General features: G+C 56.6%; 1 protein-coding gene and 1 long non-coding RNA gene across 5 annotated transcripts in view; one reads left to right on the top strand and one right to left on the bottom strand.

Moving 5' to 3' along the window:
• The window catches only part of SEPTIN9 (septin 9), a 177,138-nt gene that overhangs the window by 146,569 nt on the left and 10,417 nt on the right, over nt 1-20,152 (bottom strand). For 2 of the 4 annotated variants that reach the window (XR_010659765.1, XM_065911007.1), the window contains exon 2: nt 12,220-12,276. The exons of 1 other annotated variant lie outside the window; for it this stretch is intronic. Coding sequence is in view for 2 of the 3 variants with exons in the window: in XM_065911007.1 (XP_065767079.1) it covers nt 12,220-12,276 (57 nt within the window). In the remaining variant the exon portion in view is untranslated. Of the gene's footprint in view, nt 1-1,963; nt 2,900-12,219; nt 12,277-20,152 lie in introns of those variants that run through there. One more of the 4 variants, XM_065911009.1, reaches the window with a different exon arrangement.
• LOC136150253 (uncharacterized) lies at nt 3,113-6,435 on the top strand. The gene is made up of 3 exons (XR_010659766.1): nt 3,113-3,883; nt 4,424-4,494; nt 5,627-6,435. It is a non-coding gene; the product is annotated as an uncharacterized lncRNA (long non-coding RNA).

Genomic DNA, 20,152 nt, shown 5'->3' with positions numbered 1-20,152 from the left:
GTGCTCAGCGAGGCTATAAAGGCACAGAGCTGAGAGTTTATTCAGTTCCTGAAAAAGCTCCTGGAGTCTGCTCAGCCTGGGAGGTTCCAAGACGTTGCCACCACTTCAGACTCCCCAGAGACCCCTTCCTAGCCCTGTGCTCTGGCTCTCTGGCCACCTGTCTGTCACCCAGCTGGGCCTTGGCTTGGTGATCCGCGAAAGTGAAGGCTGAGCGGGAGGCCCCGGCCAACCAGGCCAGCAGAGTGCCCATCGTCCCAAGTCCTGCACCCAGCGGCCCCTGCCGAGGCTGAGAGCAGGGAACCCGGCCCCCGCCCCGTCCACCCCGGCCGCCCCACGCCACTGAGCTCAAACACGCGTGAGGTGCGGTTCCACCAGCTGTCCCTTCTGGCGGTCTGCGGGGCCGCCCTGGCCCCCGCGGTCGGTCACGGTGCCCGTCGGTGCCTGCCCGGCGGCACGGGTGCGCACATACACCCACCGCCCGTCAGCAGCTCCCCTGCCCATGGGCACCCCATCCGCCCTGACACCAACTGGGATCTGACCGGCCCCTGAAGCAGCAGGCAAGGGGCCGCCTTCGGAGGAGCCATGGAGACGTCTTCCTCCCCTGGGGCTTCTTGGGGAGTCCCCACCTTTCCCCCATACCGCACGCAGTGACAAACAGCAGACCAGTCCGGTGACACCTGTGGAGACACCCAGGGGCCGGCTCGGAGCACCTGCAGCCGGGACACCGATGCCCAGGATGTCTCAGCCTGCACCGTGTACCCCAGCACCTGGCTCGAGGGGTGCGCCACAAGCAGCACGCTGGGGAATGAATGGGAATTACTCCTGATGACGTCAGATGCTGGCCCAGGACACACGCCTGGGAGAAGGCTCTCAGGAGGGCCACCTGGGAAACAGGGGCTTCTAACCAGGGTGACGAGGAGGGGTGGCCTCTTTTCTCTCCACTTGTCAGTTCTTGCCCAGTCCTGACAGGGCTGAGCCCACTCGGTGCGGGGCTACCAACGTGACCCCTTAACTCTAAACTTAACTCAAAAACACAGGCCGTGTGGGGTACGGGGACCACTCCAGGGATCTGGAAGCCCCCTCCAACCCAAGAGCCAGCCGTCTGCCCTCACGCCTTGCCCCCCCCATGACATTCAGATGTTCTAATCAGTGATTCTACCCCAGAATCTGAGTAAAGCCCACAGAGCCGGTCTCTCTGTTCTGAAACGTCCCATCCAAACAGGGATGCTCACTGCTACCCTCCCTGTTCACTGTGCCCAGGTGAGGACAGGACCCAGATGATGCCAACCTCCACAAGTGGGGGTCACCTTGGTCAACTCCCCCAAGCTTCCGGCAGAATAGGAGGAGTTCTGTCCGCTGTGTGTAGGCATACACACACACACACACACACACACACACGCACACACGCGCATACACACACACGCATCTGCACATCTTGTCTGGGCACTTGGAGCTCCCAGCCCTGTAATCAACTCCCAGGAAGGCACCAAAATGCTATTTCAGGGAGGAGACCAAGGCGGCCTTGAAGACGGACTTTGGCGAGCAGCGGACAAACAAACCACACGGTGGACAAACAAACCACAAGCGGCGCCCCGGTGCCGCCGGACTGGACCCCAGCGCCAGAGTTGGGTCCCCCCCACCCGACCCTTTCCCGGACTTCGGCGCCCACAGTCTCAGCATTCACAGCCATCTTCAGATGCAAAAGTAGCACGTTGGGAAATGAAAGAGAAATAGTGAGGGAAGGGAGAGCCGAGTTTAAATAAAAGCCAGACTTAGCAAAGCTTCGCTTTTGGAACATTATGGAACATTATGTCCCAGGATCTCAGAACAGAAGAGAGGAAAAGAAATATGCCCGGAAAAATGAGCCGAAGTGACCCCTGGTGCTTATGTCCCGAAACATAAAGAAAGTTTCGAGTTAAGGGGAAGGGGCAGCGCGGGGCGGGGAGGAGGGCCCCTTGCCTACCTGTGATCCGGTCTCTCTCCATCATTACGGATATATTTAGCAGCAGGCGGGAGTCCCAGCGTCCCCCTTTCCAGAGACGTCCTCCCCTTTCTCACCCCGTCGCCCTCCCTCTTTCTGCCTCCTCCTCCTCCTCCTCCAAAAACACTCTTTGTCTGGTCTAATTTCTTCAATCTGTTGCAATCACGAATGCATCCAAATTACCACATTTCCATGTGCTGATCATATGTTTGTGCTCCAAACTGAACTAGCATTGTCTCTTGGAACCGGGAGGGGAAAGGGAGCGAAGGAGAGAAATAAAAAGAAGAGGCGGGAGTGCGGGCCGGACGTGGGCCTTGAAAGGCTCCCGCCGTCCCCGGGGTCCTCCGGGCCGAGGACCGGCCGGCTGGGGCTTTGTGCGGTGGCTCCCGAGGTGCGGCGGCGAGTGGCTTCCGGCGCCTTCTCTCCACCCCCTCCAGCCCCTCCGCCCGGGGCTTCTCGTCTGGCTGCTCCTTTTTAATATCCACTTGGAGAAGCTTAACTTAGCCTCTTGGAAACCAGCTCACAGAGTCAAATTCCTGGCGACTCGCAGTCTTTCATTCCGCCCCCCGGCCCGCGATGCTGCGATTTCCTCTGGTTTGAGCCTTTGCAAAGCCTGATTCCTGCCTGCCTGCCTGCCCGCCTGGGCTCCCCTCCACCTCCGCCGGCCCTGAGCCCCCACCCCGGCCTGGCCGGAAGGAGGGGTGGGCGCGCCCCAGGCCCGCTGCCACAGGGACGGTTCAGGAACACCTGCCGGGGATGAGCCGGAGAAGTGCCCCCCTGCAGACGCCCGGGTGTCCCGTCAGCCTGCTGGGACAGAGGAGGGGACAGAGGAGCTGGCCGTCCCGCCCCGGCCGAGAGGGGAGCGCGGGAAGGAGACTTCCTGGAAGATTCCTACCCCTCGCTTGTGAGTCAGTGAGTCTCCAGCCGTCCCCTGGGAGGGCGCGCAGTTCCTCACCACATATTCCCCAGACTCAGCGCCTCTCTGGGAGGAGGGGACAGGGGCCTGGCCTGGCTGGGGGCTCAGCTGTTGCTCGGGTCTCGGGGGGGCTGGTCACCTGGCAACTCGGAGCGGTGGGGAAGGGCAGCACGTGGTCAGAGTGAGGGCTGGGGGTCAGGGGTTGGGGGGCGCTGGGGCTGGGGGCATCTCCTCTGCTCTTGAAGTTTCATTCACTTCAAGGGTTCAAACTGGCAGCCCGCCACCCAAGGAACACAGAAACAGGCTGTGTTTGCCTGCCTGACCCTGCCTAAAGAAATTGTTGTATCCGTGCCAATGCTGAACACTTGGGCAATTTCACTGAGAACTGCAGATTTTCCTCTTCTCTTGGAAAAGGGAGGGCATACAGTCACACCGAATGAGCCCTCCTGTCCGGTCTCACGGGGCAGGATTGAAGAGTGCTTCCCTCTTTAGATGAAACTGCCTGTTTTTGGTTTGCTGTGGTCCCCACAGCAAAATGATGCACTCAGTCTGATTATTTGCCGGCCCCTCCCCTAATGTGGCCTCTCAGCTTGAGGTCTCTGCCCCACGGCCACACGAGCGATGTGTCACCAGAAGAGGGCCACACACCATTCTCTGTCGGATGGCTCCCTCTGCCCAGGGCAGGATTCCAAATGCAGTTTCCAAGGTATCAAGGGAAGGAGAAGAGGACGACAGAGGATGAGACGGTTTGATGGCATCACCAACTCAATGGACACGAATTTGCGCAAACTCGGGGAGACAGTGAAGGACAGAGGAGCCTGGCGTGCTGCAGTCCATGGCGTTGCAAAGAGTCTAACATCAAGAACAACAAAGTTGCAAGGGCATTTTCTTGGGCGTGGGAGTGGAGGCCAGCACCTTCTGGGAGACACCAAATCGCAACTCCCAGCAGAGCCTGGAGGACAGCTCCAAAGGCAGCCACCTGCACGGTGAGGAGAGGTGTTTCGGGCAGCTCGGGGGCACCGTGTAGGCTGAATAATGCCCCCCCCAAGATCTCATAACCTAATCCCCTGAACCTGTACATGGGAACTTGTTAACAGAAAGAGTCATTGCAGGTGCAATTAAGTGAAGGATCTTGAGATGGGGGACTATTCTGAATCACTGGTGGGAGGGGGGTCCTAAATGCCATCATGTGTACTCAAGAAGGGGGCAGAGGGAGATCTCTCACACACACTCACACACACACACACACACACACACACACACACACACAGAAGGGGATGCTCACACAGAGCAGACAGAGATGCGAAGATGCTGGCCTTGAAAACCAGAGGGATGCAACCACAAGCCAAGAAAGGCCGGCAGCCCCAGAAGCTGAAAGAGACAAAAATAGCTTCTCCCCTGGAGTCTTTGGAGGGACCCGGGCCTTGCTAAGACCTGGGTTTCAGGCTTCCGGCCTCCAGAACTGTGAGAGAAGACATTTCTGCTGGTTTCAGCCCCCCAAGTTACTGGTAATTTGTTATTTCCAGCAGCCACAGGAGACTCAAACAGGTACCAAAGACGGACAAAAGAGCCAGGGCTCCCTGCGCAATGCTTTCTGGTGAGTATAATTCACTCTAACGCATTAGAATAAACCCACCACCAACTCAGTTAGAACAATCGGAATCATGGAGGGTTTTTTGATGTGATTACTTCACCTCTTTACCGATTTTGAAAAAAACTATTTTTGATTTTTTCTGATTATACATGTACTATATGCTCATTACACTTGGGAACTACAGAAAACAGATTTAAAAAGAAACCTCCCAAAAAAAAGAAACCCCTTTAATGCCACAGGGGGCTGTGTGACTCCAATCCCTACTGCAGCGAGCAGGGTCAGGAAGCCCCCACGAGGCAGCAGACCAGTCCTTGGAGTCTCTTCTGTCCTGCACTATCTCCCCGAGTTTGCCAGCTGGCAGGGGTGGCGGGCGGATGGCTGGGCCAGGACGAGGAGCGCAGTCATGGCCTCGGGTAACCTGGCCACTTCCTGCAGGCGCCAGTTGCACACGCCGTGGATTTTGCTGCTGCGGTCGGTGCAGCTGCTGAACACAGCTTTTGACCCTGAGTTCCACCCCTCCCCCGGCACAGTCTGGCTCAACGTCCAGTCCCGAGTCATGCCTAAAACGCCAAGCATGCTGGCCCAAGCGGAGGGATAATTGGAAACTGAAAACCTGGCAACACCGATTGGCTCCAACAGGGCTGTGTTAGTTACGAGCCGAGCCGTGCAGAGGCCCGGCGCAGAGGCAGGGTGAGGCCAGGCAGGGGAGAAGGGGCAGCCGACCCCCACCGCTTACTGAGTCCTGGCCTCGTCCCCAGCATCAGCCACTCAGGGGGCGACTGGCCAGGTCAGGGCTCCCCGAGTGACTCCTCCCTCCAGCAGAACACGGAGGGAGCTCTGTGGTTATGAAAACCTTTGTCGTGGTCTTAGATTCACCAAGCACATGAGCGCAGTAAACCAGCGGGCAGTCCCAGTGAGGGGGTCAGCGTTTGAAACAAGCACTTCTCCAAGTCGACCGACGCCTGCTGTTCCAGGGAGGGCCTCCCCCCACCAGGCCACAGCTTTGGGGACCTCCCCTTATGCCAGTCAATGAGTCCCAGCTCCCAGCCGCCTGAGCCCACCCACATCCTGGGGTTGCCCAGCAGCCCCTTCCAGACAGTTCTTAAGGCAGTATCTCTACCCTTGACCTCTGCAGACCTGCCCATGTGACCTGCATACTCCCTGCCACCTTCTTTTTGACATCACCATCATCAGAGAGGGGCCCAGGGCAGGTAAGGAGGAAGAGTGAGGCCTGCTTTATCTGTGAGGACAGTGCTAAGTCCTCTTCCAAGAAGCTCCCAGCTGGAGGGGACACAGGAGTAAGAGGCGATGCCAGCAAGCCCTGAACTTCCAACACAGTCCAGGAGGCCTGGGCTGACCCAGCCATGAAAAGGGGGCAGGCGCTTCAGGTAACTCTGACACGTGAGCAGCAGAGGCCTTGGGAAGGGGGTCCACAAGAGGGACACAGCCTTGTTCCTGGGGCCCCTTCTGGGGAGGGAGGAGAGGAATCTAGCTGAAAGGACACTCTCTGAGGCTCTGGGCTCAGATTTCCTGCCACCTCTCACCTCCCCCACCCCTCATGCAGGTACCTTCTTTGAGAATCCTCCATAATTACCTCCAACCTATGAGAGACATGGCTTCCCTGCTGGCTCAGTGGCAAAGAATTGGCCTGCCAGGGCAAGAGACACGGGTTCTATCCCTGGGTCGGGAAATGCCCTAGAGAAGGAAATGGCAATCCACTCCAGTATTCTTGCCTGGGAGATCCACGGACAGAAGAGCCCGGTGGGCTGAGCAACTAAACAAGAACAACGTGGGGGATACCAACCCCTCACTTTAAAAACAGACTTTTCCCTTCATTTCCGGCTCATCCTCAGACTCAACCACTGGAGTGCGCTTTCCTGAGTTAAAAATAAAGAAGCTCCATCCCTCCGACTCCCTCCCACTGACCGTCCTGCAGTCACGGCTACTGTACCTGCCAGCAGAGCGGGCAGCCGGCCGAGACCCTCCAGGGCCGGCCCCAGTCTGGCCGCCTGCAGCCTCCCAGAGCAAGACGAATTCCGGGCCTGGGGCCGGCCGCATTCCTCTCCGGAATCTTCTCTCCACTTTTTATGGTGCCTCAAGTTTCGGCCGTTCCTAAATAAATACGATCCAGCTACTCTCTGCCCTGGGGACTGCTGCAGGGTTTACTGGTGCAAACAGCCTGGGCCGGCCTGTTGCTTTGGGAGTTCTTCCAGGTCAGCGTGGAAGGAGATCTAGACAAGGGAGAGAGACAGCCCGGACGGGGCCAAATTCCACCAACGGCCCTCGCGCTCAGTCATCCGTCCCCGTCCTGCTGGAGCCGGGAGCTGGCGCTGTACTCCTAAAGGCCCCCAGCTCCCTGTGCAGAACAAGGGGGGATCCAAGAGTGTGGGGACTAGTGTCCTTGGGAGAGTCTGTCCCAAGACCCCTGCATTTAAACTCTCCAGAACACACCAAAACTCCCCCAAAGGCCTGGGGTCTCTCACTTCCTGCTGGAAATCCCAACATTCTGCCTGCTCAGTGGCACCCAATAAAGGCTCACAGGAGGAACAAGGGATCTGAGGCTCTGGTGTGGAGATTAATCCAGACCAGCCCTTCCCCAGAGAACTTTCTGCGCTGATGGAGATGCCACAGTCTCTGTCGTGTTCAATGTGGCAGCCACGTGTGGCTGACGAGGGCCTACAGCGTGGCCCGTGCTACTGAGGAACTGAGCTTTTAATTTGTGCTAAATAAATGAGTAAATAGCTACTGTGCCTACTGGCCACCCCATTGGGCTGGGTCTGCCCCTCCTCCGCCGCCTCTCTGGAGACCTGGCATTTTCCGTAAGCCTCTCCCCCATAAAGCAAACAAAGAGAAAAGCTCCTTCTCAGCCAAGGTAAAAGAAGACTGATGTTTCTATTTTAAATCTGTTTTTTTGGCCAATCACACTCCCCCGGCCCCCCACCCTGCTTCTCCTATCAAGTTCAGTTCAGCAATATTTACTGACTGCCTGCCAAGCGCCATAAGAGCACCCAGCCCTACAGGATGGGAGGATAGAGCAATGCCCGCTGCCCACCTGCTAACGGGATTGACAGGCGGGGTCAAATTACCAAATTCCCCTGGAAAGAGAATAGCTTCCAGAGCTGTGACCCCTTGGAGCAGCGAGGAGAGAGGCTGGACAGAGGGGAGGCCGGCAGGGCTGGGGGGCATTAGGCTGGGTTTACCAGGTGGCGCTAGTGGTAAACAACCTCCCTGCCAATGCTGGAGATGTGAGAGACGCGGGTTCGATCCCTGGGTCGGAAAGATCCCCTGGAGGAGGGCATGGCGACGCACTCCAGTATTCTCGCCTGAAGAATCCTGTGGACAGAGGAACCTGGCGGGCCACTGTCCATGGGGTCACAGAGAGTCAGATACGACTGAAGCCGCCCAGCACGCACGCACCTTTATTCTGTGGGGAGGAGGGAAGCGAGGACCAGTCAGAGGACCAGGCCCAGATCTGCTTTAACGAATCCCGTGCGTGGAGCCCACTGCCCAAGCACAGGCACACAGGTGGGACTTAGTAAAGCCCCCCAGGACGCTGAGTAGACAGGGAGGAGCCTCTGGTGGGGAGAAAGAGTGGGGATGGGGGAGACACGGGGAGAATCACGGGAGGCCCATCCGAGGGCCACAGGGGGTGAGCCGACAAGCTCTTGGCAGCCTGTTGATCTAGGGGTGCTGGGGGCACGGAGGTCAAGGACGACACTGAGATGTTCGCTCGAGTGCCTAGGTAGATGGCGAGGCCGAGACATGAGAAATGAAGGAGAGGGTGTCAGCGGATGGGGCAGGGGATAGCAGCTGGGGATCCCTGTGGGGGCCCAGGCGTCAGGTGAGGTCTCTTCGTGGACCAGCCCCGCCCCTCCACAAAGGACACTCCCCCCTCCCTTGGTGACAGGGAGCGGGGGTCTTCTGTGCTGCCCTGGAGAAAGGGTGGGCAACGAGCCGTACAGCCCCACCCCCCTGCGGCGCTTACTGTCCACGGGTGGCGGGGGGATGACAGGCAGTCAGCGCAGCTGAGTGACAGGACACTGGGGTGGGCCCTTCCCCGCAGGGAGGGGTGTGTGAGCCGGGGCGGGAGGGGGCCGCAGGGACACCAGCCGGGGGCTCACGTTGGGCACCCCCTGTACGGACAGAGCCACAGCCCAGACAGTGGCATTTTAGAGACTGCCTTGCGTGGATGGGTGTAGACGACTCTCGACCTTGGAGGGAAGGGGCGCTAGCTTCCTGCAGCTGCTTTAACAAATCACCACAAACCGGGTTGCTTAAAAATAACAGAAATTAATTCTCTCACAGTTCTAGAGGCAGAAGGCCAAACTTAAGGTGTCAGCAGGGCCATGCTCCCTTCAGAGGCTCTGGGAAAAAATTCTTCCCTCTTCCGTCTTCCCGTGGCCCCAGGCATGCTGTGGCGTGTGACTGCAAAGTTCCCTTCTCTGCTTCCGTCTTCACGTGGCCTCCTTCCTGTGTGTGCCTCTCTTCTTAAAAGGAGCCCAGTCGTTGGATTTAGGGCCACCCTACTCCTCTATGACCCCATCTCTAAGCCCTGGACCTCTAAAAGCCCTATGTCCAAGTCAAGTCGCTTTCTGAGGTTCTGAGTGACTATGAATCGGGGGTGGTCGGCACTGTTGAACCCAGGACAGAAGGGACGAGGGTGGGCCTGAGGACGAGGCCACCACCCCTGGCAACATTTGAAGGAGGAAAAACAGGACCCAGCCACACACCGGATGTCAGGGCGGAAGGAAAAGGCCCCAGGGATCCCAGCCCGGGGATAGACCAGCGTGGGCCGGGCAGCGGAGGTGAGGAAGCAGACAGAGGGGAAATGCCGTGGGTGCCGCGGGAACCGGGGCGAAATTCGGCAGGTCTGGGAGGTGGCCGCTCAGGGTGGCTACTCAGGGCACAGAAGGGGAGAGCAGAGTGGAAGCCACGTGGAAGCACCCAGGGCAAGCGTCCCCAGAGCCCAGGCGATTTGCCCGGGGGAACACACACATGCGCGGGACCCAGGAGAATGTGCCCAGCAGTGTCTGCAACAGAAGAAACCTTCCATGGGCCCCTAGTATCTGGCCAAGGGGGAGAAAACTCTGCCTCCCCACACGGGGGCACCCTACCCACCCGCGGTCAAATGAATAAACAAGAGCTACGCTGGTAGCTCAGCTGGTGAAGAACCCACCTGTAATGCAGGAGACCCTGGTTTGATTCTTGGGTCGGAAAGATCCCCTGGAGAAGGGATAGGCTACCCACTCCAGTATTCTTGGGCTTCCACGGTGGCTCAAATAGTAAAGAATCTGCCCGCAATGCAGGAGACCTGGGTTCGATCCCTAGGTGGGGATGATTCCCTGAAGCGGGGCATGGCAACCCACTCCAGTGTTCTTGCCTGGAGAATCGCCATGGACAGAGGAACCTGGTGGGCTCCAGTCCATGGGGTCGCAAAGAGTCGGACACGACTGAGCGACTAAGCATAGCACAGCACAAGAATTACACAGAACTATATGGTAAGTGGGCAAATCGCAAGGTCGTCTCATCTCGTGGAAAAGCAAAAGGCAGCAACACCCTTGTGCACGTGATTCGACGCTGCCGGTGTCAGGAGCAGACGGCGTGTCGGCTGCAGACACACAGCACACGGTGCAGACACACCCGGCAGCGAGCCGTCGTGAATTCAGATGGGCTCTCACCTCAGCGGGGACGAGGGTCACCCAAGCGCTGGGGCTGCACCTGTAACACCTTATTTCCTCCGCGGGATGCTGGGCATACAGGTGTCATTATATTCTTCACATTTTTAAAAATCTATTTATCACATATTTATTTATTTGGCTGTGCCAGGTCTGTGTCTCTGGCACATACTATGGCATGTGGGATCCAGTTCCCTGACCAGGGATCGAACCCAGGCCCCCCGTGATGGGAGTGTGGAGTCTTAAACGCTGGACCACGAGGGAAGTCCCCTTCACATTTTTTAATACGTCCAACAATTCTTTTTTTTTTTTTTTTTTACAAAAAGGACATAAAGTGAGTGAGCTGGCCATAGGGTTACCCATGGGTAGTCTGATCTGATGGGCTGTGGGGCTCGTGCCAGAAACAGCCATCCCTACCTGTCTCATGAACCTGAAATAAAGGAAAAGGCATCACAAAGAGGGCCCCTGGCCTTCTGGGGAGGAGATGGCGTGTGGGGTCCAGACACAGGGGATCAGGCAGAGGAGGGGACAGAGGAGAGGAGGGTGCGGCAGGGTCCAAACGGGGGTCCTTGTGAGGTCAGAGGGTCTGAGAGAGAACCCCGCCCGGACCCAGGTCTTAGCCGCAGGGAGGCCGGGACTGGAGCCGAGAGCCGGGAAGACGAAGGAAGGGTGTCTGGGCCGGAGCCCGCAGAGGCCCCCAGAGACAGGATTCTGTGTGTCAGCAGGCGGCTCCATGTGAAACCCAGATCACAGCTTGCAGCTTCGGGCTTGGGCAAATTATGCCTTAGGCTTCCAAGCGGAGCTGCGGTCACGGCTGCCAAGTGCTGATGGCACAGAACTGTCCGCCTTGGGCACAGGGAAGTAAGGGCCAGAAGCAGACTGCGTCCACGCAGCCCAGGGAGCCAGCCTCCCGAGACCTCACTCCCGGAGCGCAGGGGCCTCCCCCAGCGCCGAGACGGAGGGAGATGGAGAGGCAGACAGCGGCAGAGGCGAAGAGCTCCGAGAAAGGCTCCCAGGAACAAGCAGCAGCTGGGCATCCCAGTGGTTAGCGGCCCATGTCTGCAGTGGGGCGGAGCTTCCCCTTAACCGCGGACGTGATTCATTCCCCGACCAGAGGCCTCCGGCCTGCGTCACCCTTCCTGTCCCTCCCACACCCTCGTGTGGACGTCCAGCCTGCACGTCCCTCGGCACCTCAAGCCCCATCCCTGACCCCACTCCCTGCAAAGATCCACCCTCGACCACAGCTCAAGCCTAGGGGTGCCCAGACCACTGGCAGGCATCACCTCCAGAAGACAGACCTGGGGAGAGGTTGGGCTAGCCCCTGAAGTGGGCCCAGGAACATCTGAGTTCCGAATTCTGGGGTCCCAGAGAGCCGGCCTGGTCTGGAACTGTCTAATTTCACAGCCACCAGCCACATGAAGATACCAAGTGGGAATTAATACAAAATAAAATTAGTTAAATTCTATGCAGATGAAAGAATAAAACAGACAACGTACATTTCAGGTGCTCCACTGTCACATGTGGCCAGTGGCCATAGTCCTGGACGATGCAGATATAGAATATTTCCACCGACACAGAAAGTTCTGTGATCCAGGGGGCGTGGGCTTTGGTGGGACAACTGCTATGTCACCATGATGTCCCTCTGTCCATCCAACCTGGGGTCTGGCAACCAGCAGGCCCCAGCACACCCCTGTCATCTCTGAGGGGGATAAGTCCCTTCACCCCTGGGCCCCAATGTCCTCTGACAAGAGGCCATGGATGGAGCCCAGCCCCTGGGCCTGGCCACTGGATGTGACAACAAAGATGCAAGATCAGCTCCTGAGATGATCACGCAGGGCTCAGGTCTGGGAGGCCGGAGATGCCCAGAGGGGAGAAGTCACACAGACCCAGCGGGGGCACCAAGGTTGAGAGGTGGAGCCCCGTACTCCCTCCACCCCCTCCATCCCCACCCCTGGACCCAGGCCAGGTGGTGGTTGGCAGTCTTCAGAGCCCATGAGCAGTAACTCCTGCCCCCAAATGAACCAAGCGGACCAAGGCTGAACTAGCCACTTACCCGGGCCAGTTGGGTCACCAAGCTTCCGGAGACGGCCACTGGAGGTCCGTGTGACTCCTAAAGACAGGGGCAGAGGGCAAAGGTCACCCAAGGCCACCAGAGGAAGGTTAACACTGGGCATATCCTCACCTCGGCTCCTGGCAGGGGTTTCAGAACCAGAAACCCACCCCTTGTGGGGCCAGAGGCCCTAGTCCTCCCAGGTAACACCTGGCCCCAGCAGCCACCTGCAGAAACATCCACCACCATCTGGATGCGAACCAGGCACTGGGTCAAACCCTTTATATACATTTTCCCACCCGACCCTTATTACTCCATTTTGCAGATGAGCTAACCAAGTCTCAGTGGGGTTGCATCACTTGTTGGAAACCACACAGCTATGAAGAGTTGAGGCCAGAACAAAGTGAAGTCCATCGAACTCCAAAACCTGGGCTGAGCTCCAGGGTGCCGGCCGCCAGGACTGTCTGCAGAATGGACAGGTGCTGGCATGGGTCAGGCGCCAGCCGGCTCCCTGTCTACCTGCAACTAACCCTGTCTCCCTGGCAACCCGCGTCTACCCTATGGGGAACTGGGGTTTCCCTGTCCTGGGTCTGTAACAGGGGTTAAGCCGGGCTGGACTGCGGACAGTGGGGGACGAGCTGTTCTCCTCCCTCCCTGCCCCCCAGGAGGGAGCCAGAACAAAGCTCCGGATGAACTCGGCCTCCTGCCTCTCTGCACACACCCCTCGGCCCAGCGCTTGATCCCTGGGGAGGCTCAGGGCAGGCAAGTCCCAACTCGAGCAGATTTGCTGAGGTGCTAAGCTGACCAAACTCGAGAGGTTTCTAAGAGGGAGAGGCAGGTGGCTGTCCTATTGCTGCCAAGGTCGTGGTGCCCTGGGGTCTGCTGTCTGGGCGACCAGGGCAAGCTGCAGAAGGCAGTGGGGACACTCATGCTGGCCCAGCAGAAGCCTTCCCCGTGGACAACAACACACGCAGGAGAAGAGCCTGCAGCCCAGGATGGGCCCGGGCTAGACCCGGACACCTATCTGCAGCCTCCGCCGTCTGACACGCACCCAGATTGCTAGAGTCAGGCATGCCAGCTCCTCCCCTGCAGTCTGCCAGGGGGACTCATTCATTCATTCATCACTTATTCCACAAGCCCACTCCTAAACTATGACCGACCAGGAGTGAATGCAGTCTGCTTTGTTTTGAAAGTTTCCAGAGTCCTGACCAGGGCAGCCTGCAGGCCTGGTCTTCCTGTCCAGCTCCCAGGACGCAGACAGTCCTCACGTCTGCAGGATGACTCAACAGCTGACAAGATGGGAAGAGGGCTGTCCTTCAGGGCCTGGTGTTGGCAAATACCTGCCACTAAGCCCTGGCCTCCTTCCAGGCTGGGGAAGACTCCAAGACGGCCCCAGGTTGAGCCGAACTCACCTATCGTACAAATGGGCGTCCCTGGTGGCTCAGATGGTAAAGAATCTGCCTGTAATCCGGGAGACCTGGGTTCAATCCCTGGGTTGGGAAGATCCCCTGGAGAAGGGAATGGCAACCCACTCCAGTATTCTTGTTTGAAGAACCCCATGGACGGTGGAGCCTGGCAGGCTACAGTCCATGAGGTCACAGAGAGTCAGACACGACTGAGCGACTCACACACACACACACACACACACACACACACACACACCATGTAAACAGCACTGCAAGAGACACACGTGACACGCGGTTCCCACGGGCGGTGAGCACTGGGAGCTGGGGTGACTGGTGAGGCTTTGAGGAGATGAGGACTGGAGGGTCCTTGTGGACACTGGGCCCCCACAACCACTTCCCGCGCCAAGGCTCCATGACAATCATGGACTTTAGGTCCATTCTCCTACTCACTCAATGTGACAGGCCCATGAGGCAGGTGCCACCACCCCCATTTCACAGATGAGGGAAGTGAGGGTCAGAAGCCCTGGAGCTGTCAAAACTCCCACAAAGCCCCTGGCCCCACCCCAGCCATAACAGAGACCGTGATGGTTGATTGTACGTGTCATTTTTAACCGGATCACAGGGTGCCCAGATACTTGGCTAAACACTATTCCTGGCCTTGTCTGTGAGGGTGTTTCTGGACGAGATGAACATGTGACTGGTGGTCTGGGAGAAGCAGAGCATCTCCCCAGTGCGGGTGGACATCCTCCAGTGCCACGAGGGCCTGAACAGAACAAAAGGCAGAGGAAAGGAGAATTCTCTCCCTGCCCGACCGCCTGAGCTGCAGCCCCCGGTCTCCTCCTGCCCCAGGACCAAGCACCGCCTCCCCTGGGCTCTCAGTCCTCAGACTTGGACTGAATCCACCAGCAGCTTCCCTGGTGTCCAACTTGCAGATGGCAGGTGGTAACTGCATGAGCCAACTCCTCATCACTCCCTCCCTCTCTCCTACTAGACCCGTTGTTCTGAGGAACTCTGTCGCTGGCCTCACACAGCAGAGACGGGAGCATCCTTCCCTCGGCGCCCACATGACACTGATGAAACGTGATAAAGGCAAATCATCCTGCTGAGTGATAAAGGCGAATGGTGATTCCAGGCTGGCGAGGCTGGATGGACCACAGCCTCCTGTGGGGGCGTGAGGGGCCGGCATCCAGCTCCCAGAATGCATGGTCCCTTAAAACCAGCAGAGGACAAACCTGGAGTGGCTCTGATTCAAGGGCTGGGGGGAGAGGGAGGTGGAGGCAGGCGCTGCCCCAGAGGCTGCTGAGAGGACAGAAGAGTGAGCGTGGGTACCCCTGGTGCCAGCTCCAGCCTCATCTCCGTGATGGCTGTGACCTCCTTCCACACCCTAACAGGGAGCTGCACTACATTCAATGACACATGAGAATTCTCAACATCTGTCCCACCCCCACCCCTTCAACACACACTCACACACAATGAGCTGCTTAGAGGTCAGTTGTCGGGGCTGAAAGTGGCACCAGTGAGCGACAGCTGAGCCCACGAGCCCAGTGAATCCTCGATATGGAAATGGCATGGTGAGGAATGGAGAAAGACCAGACCCCACATTCCTGTGGATCGAGTCACTTCCGGTTGCACCTCCCCCCAAGCCAACTGGACACCCACCCTCCTGGACAAAGATTAAAAAAAGAGAGAGAGAGAAAAGGATCCATTCAGGTTAAACCCCAACCCCAGGCATCTGACCCCCAAGAATCAAACCCACGGTGGGGATGGAGCCATGTTAATAAGGAAGACAGCCCGTGTCTCAGATTTCTTGGGTGGAGTTATGGTTTTATTTACACTGTTTATTTTTCAGATTTCCCGAAATGTATGGCTGGTGCCAGGCAGCCCCTGGCACAGAAAAGATGCCAGGCCTACTCCCTTAAAAAAGAAAGGGAGGCAGCCACCCGAGGTTCCCGAGCCCAGGGCCGCCTCCACCAGAGCCCTGGAAGAAACCCCAAAGCTACAGCAGCTGAAATTCAGTTCGTCGGACCTAACTCCTCAGGTCTGTGTCCGAGACCAGTAAACAGGTAGCCAGAAAAGCCTCCAAGACATAGAGTGGCTCTCTCCAGGGGAGAACACAGTTGTTTTATGTGATTTTAAAATAAAACATACTCAGAAAGAGCAGAGAAGATTTGAAGTTCAGCTCTCTGGCATCATCCCAAACCAAATTATTTGAGTTCTCAGAGGCCAGGGCGGCAGGAAAGCCTGCAGTCAGATGAACAGGGCTTGAATCCAGACCTCGCCAGGCACTCACTGCGGGCCCCAGAAATGAGCTCCGCCTTTCCAAGCCTCAGCTTTCCCATCTGCAGAATGGGGACAGAGATGGTGATTACTCACAGGTGACTAAGATTAAATGAGGTCACACACTGCCGGCACTTAGCACAGTGCCTGGCACAAATAAACACTCAATAGATATCATTTTTAGGATATCAATGATACACTAATATAAGTTATTATTATAATAATTATTGGGACCCCTCTGGTGGTCCAGTGGTTAAGAATCCACCTCCCAATACAAGGGACACAAGTTTGATCCCTGGTCAAGGAGCTAGATCCCATATGCCTCAACAAAGACCGAAAATCTTGCGTGCTGCAACTAAGACACAAAGCAGCCAAACAAATACATTTTAAAAAAGAAAAGAGGCTTGGCTGTAGCCCTGTTTAAAAATATATATGTATAATATGACTAGAGAAGGAAATGGCAACCCACTCCAGTATTCTTGCCTGGAGAATCCCATGCACAGAGCAGCCTGAAGGGCTACAGTCCATGGGGTCGCAAAGAGTCGGACACGACTTACGGACTACACCACCATATTATATGACAGCCACATACACACACCAGCCTGGACCCAGGGGTTTACAGCTGCACATTAACAACCGTTGGCTGCCCTGTGCTTATGCATTTAAACAAAATGTAAGTTATAACCATGGAGAAGGGAACGGCTACCCACTCCAGCATTCTGGCCTGGAGAATTCCATGAACTGTATAGTCCATGGGGTCGCAAAGAGTTGAATATGACTGAGTGACTTTCACTTTCAAGTAATAACCAAGGGACCTTGCATGTTGCAGCCGGGGTGCTGCTACCCCAAGAAAGGCTACCAGGAGCCCTGTTTGACTCCCTGCCAGCTAAGGGAAGTTGACAGCCCTCCCAGCCTCCAGGATGGACTGCTCATTAGGGGAAGCCAGGACAGGGTCTGTGATCCAGAGAAAACAGGATTTAGGGGCTGTGAATCCCAGTGCACTCCCATACTTGCCCCTCCACCCCCAGAAACTCCCCACCTGGCACCTGTGCTCACCTAGGCAGGGCCAAGGCTATTTCCCAAGTGTTCACGAACTACAGGCCAGTGACGAACACTAGTCAGGTTTCACACATGGAGGCCATAAGATTAAAATACACTCCGGGACTTCCCTGGCGATCTAATGGTTAAGAATTCGCACTTCCATTGCAGGGAGCGTGGGTCCAGTCGTTGGCAGGGGAACTAAGATCCCACATGCCACGCAGCACAGCCAAAAAACAAACCAATTAAAAAGAAAGAAACACTTCTGATCAGATGAGGCAAGAGACAGGAGGAAGCAGTGAGTGAGGACGGGACTCACTGCTGCTCCATGTCCCAGAGAGAATGACAACGCAGCGTTTCAATCAGGCAAGACGGTGGCCAGACAGGGAGATGGGGCTCCTTGGTCCTCGAGAGAAAGGGGGTGGTCCTGGGCAGGGGGAGGATAGCTAGGATGCTCTGGTAGCGTTGCCTTGTAAAACTACCAGCAGGGTGGAGAGCCATGACTGTAGCCTGATGGCAGAGCCCACCCCCAGGTAAACAGCCCTGCGCCCTCCCTGAATCTTCACCATAGATCGGCCAGGTGTCCCTCAACCAGGCAGACCAGCGCTGGCCCCCGAGTCTAGGGACCTGCATGCCTATCTCATGGGTGTTCCCCATGCATATAATTCGGGGAGTCGGATAAGAGAGCGAAGGACACGGTTCCTGTGAAGATCTCTTATTTTTTTCCTTTCAGCCAAATTTTATGACACAATCTGGAAAAACACAAGATTAAATGGGCACTGAGAATCTAAGTAGACTCTGAATCTAGTGCATTATTGTTTAGTTGCTGAGTCGTGTCTGACTCTTTTGTGACCCCACCAGGCTCTTCTGTCCATGGAATTTTCCAGGCAAGAATACTGGAGTGGGGGTTGCCATTTCCTTCTCCAGGGGATCTTGCTGACCCAGGGATTGAACCCGTGTTTTCTGCACTGGCAGACAGGTTCTTTACCACTGAGCCATCAAGGAAGCCCAGTATATTATTATTGTGTCGGTGACAGGGGACTTCATGCACCATCATCTTCTCCTATTGGGGTCGCAGAGCCACTGTCCCACCCAGGATCGGGGTGGCTGTCCTCAACCCCTCTGATGTCTCACACAGCCCAGACACCTTAACCCGAGGAGGGGGCAGAGCAGGAATCAGGCTGTCCCCAGGGCAGGGTGACGTGGCCACACACACACGCACACACACATCCTTTGCTCCAGTCACAACAATGCACGGGACTGGGCAGCCCTTCCCAGGTGGAACGTCACCACTTTCTCAAAAGGGAGCTTTGCAGGAAGGGACACGGTGCAAACTGAAGCACAAACACCCATTTTCAATAACGACAGGAGATTATCTGCAGAAAGGAATCAATACTCAGTTTTTTCTTAAGAATCACGCGAGTCCCTCCAGAAAGGACAAAGTCATTCGGACCTTGGCCAGGAGCCTCCTGCCGCTCCGGCTGCCCCCAGGACCACAGTCTTCCCCTTCTCCCGAGAGGTTCACAGAGGCTGTGCTCACAGAGGCTATGAAGAGCTGTCTGGATCAAAGCCAAGGGCCTCAGCTGGCAGTGAAGAGTCCCATTCCAGGCTTATCTTCAGAGGAACCTGAGATAAGGAGATAAGCCTCCTTCCTCTTGTCCCTCCTCTGCCCTTGGCCTTTGCTGCCCACTGAGGTGTGCACTCAACAGGTGAGCAGGGCAGCCTTCCTCCTCCCTCCAGGCTGGCAGCTGGGGCTGTGGATTAAAGGGAACCTCAAGGATTCATCCACAAGGTGAGGAATCCTTCTGTCTTAGTGACCTGCTCCAGCATAAGACTAAATACTGCAGAAAGTTCCGTTTTCAGCAAAGCCTGGGGTCTCAAAGCCACAGGATCTAGTCCCTTCTCTGACTTCCGCCCTGACCTGCCAATCCCCTTGTCAAATGGAGGGGGTGCTCCTGGGGGAGCCTAGCCCCTGATGCTGACGGCTAGGGTGGGGCCAGGCAGAGCCACACCCAGGCGAGAGTAAGAGACGCCAGGGTGCAAATCCACCTCCAGCTCTCACCGCATCTTCCGGCAAGTTTTTAGTCTTTCTAAGCCTCAGCTTCTGCACCTACAAAATGTAGACTCATGAAATTATTAGTGAGCATCTCCTCTGCACCGGGCTCTGCGTAAGGAGATGGGGACACAGTGGTGACCAACAGTGAGCTGGCCACTCTCTTAGTGGCGCTCCCGGCCCAGCGGGGAGGCAACACCGATACCACAGGCCGAGGAACTGCCTGCAGCTCTGGCACGTGGAGGACCCTGCCTCATCACCACTAGAGGCCAGGCGCATCGCCTGACATCACTGCTGATCAAGAACGCACGGGGCCCTTGGGCGTCTGCACTCTGGGTCCCATTCACATAAAAGACCCTGCCATCCAAAATGCATGATACTTGGGAATTCCTTGGTGGTCCAGTAGTTAGGACTCCATGCTTTCACTGCCAAGGATACGGGTTCAATCCCCGGTCGGGAACTAAGATCCCGCAAGCTGAGCAGCACAGCCAAAACAAAACAAATAACAAAAAGCATGACAGCTAAGTCTGAATTTCAGCTTCACAACAGATAATTTAAAGCAGAAATGTACCCCCCATCCCTCTCCCTGCCCAGGCTCTCTTTGGTGGCAGAGGATTGACCTCTGCTGGCTGAGGTCTCCAGGTCCCCAGGTCCACAGCCTTTCGGCTGGATTCCACCTATAGGAGGAGACTGGAGGGAGCCAGCCAGGGAGAGCCAGTTCCCCGGCTCTCAGCCTCGGAAGGTTTCTCCAACGGCAGATCTTGTCTACTCTGCAGCTGAAGCTCCGGCTGGGCAGGTTCCCCTTCGTCCAGCCGTCCATCAGGTTACCCTGATCCCTGGACTCTGATAACACGCGTTCCTCCCTCTGATCCTCCGATAGGGGTGGACCGGAGTAATGGCTTCTCCCCCACTGATCTCTGATTGTCTCCAAGAAGCTAAGAAACATCAAACACCAAGGTCCTTAAGTTCAGGTATGTCCCATTTCAAGGTAGTTGACAAGGGCCATAGAAATTCGTTCACCCAGTCAAGGGTTTATGCAAAATTTGCAAGATGGAATAAATTTTAACCCCAATCGGTTATGATTGCTTTCTCCTTCTCCTCTGAGTTCCTGCCCACCATCCTTTCTCCTGGGCACAGTACCAGTGGAGGGGAGTCTGGCCTT

This window comes from Muntiacus reevesi, chromosome 18, assembly GCF_963930625.1.
Source record: "Muntiacus reevesi chromosome 18, mMunRee1.1, whole genome shotgun sequence".
NCBI lineage: Eukaryota > Metazoa > Chordata > Mammalia > Artiodactyla > Cervidae > Muntiacus > Muntiacus reevesi.
The sequence above is the reverse complement of the archived record's forward strand: the minus strand, read 5'-3'. Positions and strand labels throughout refer to the sequence as shown.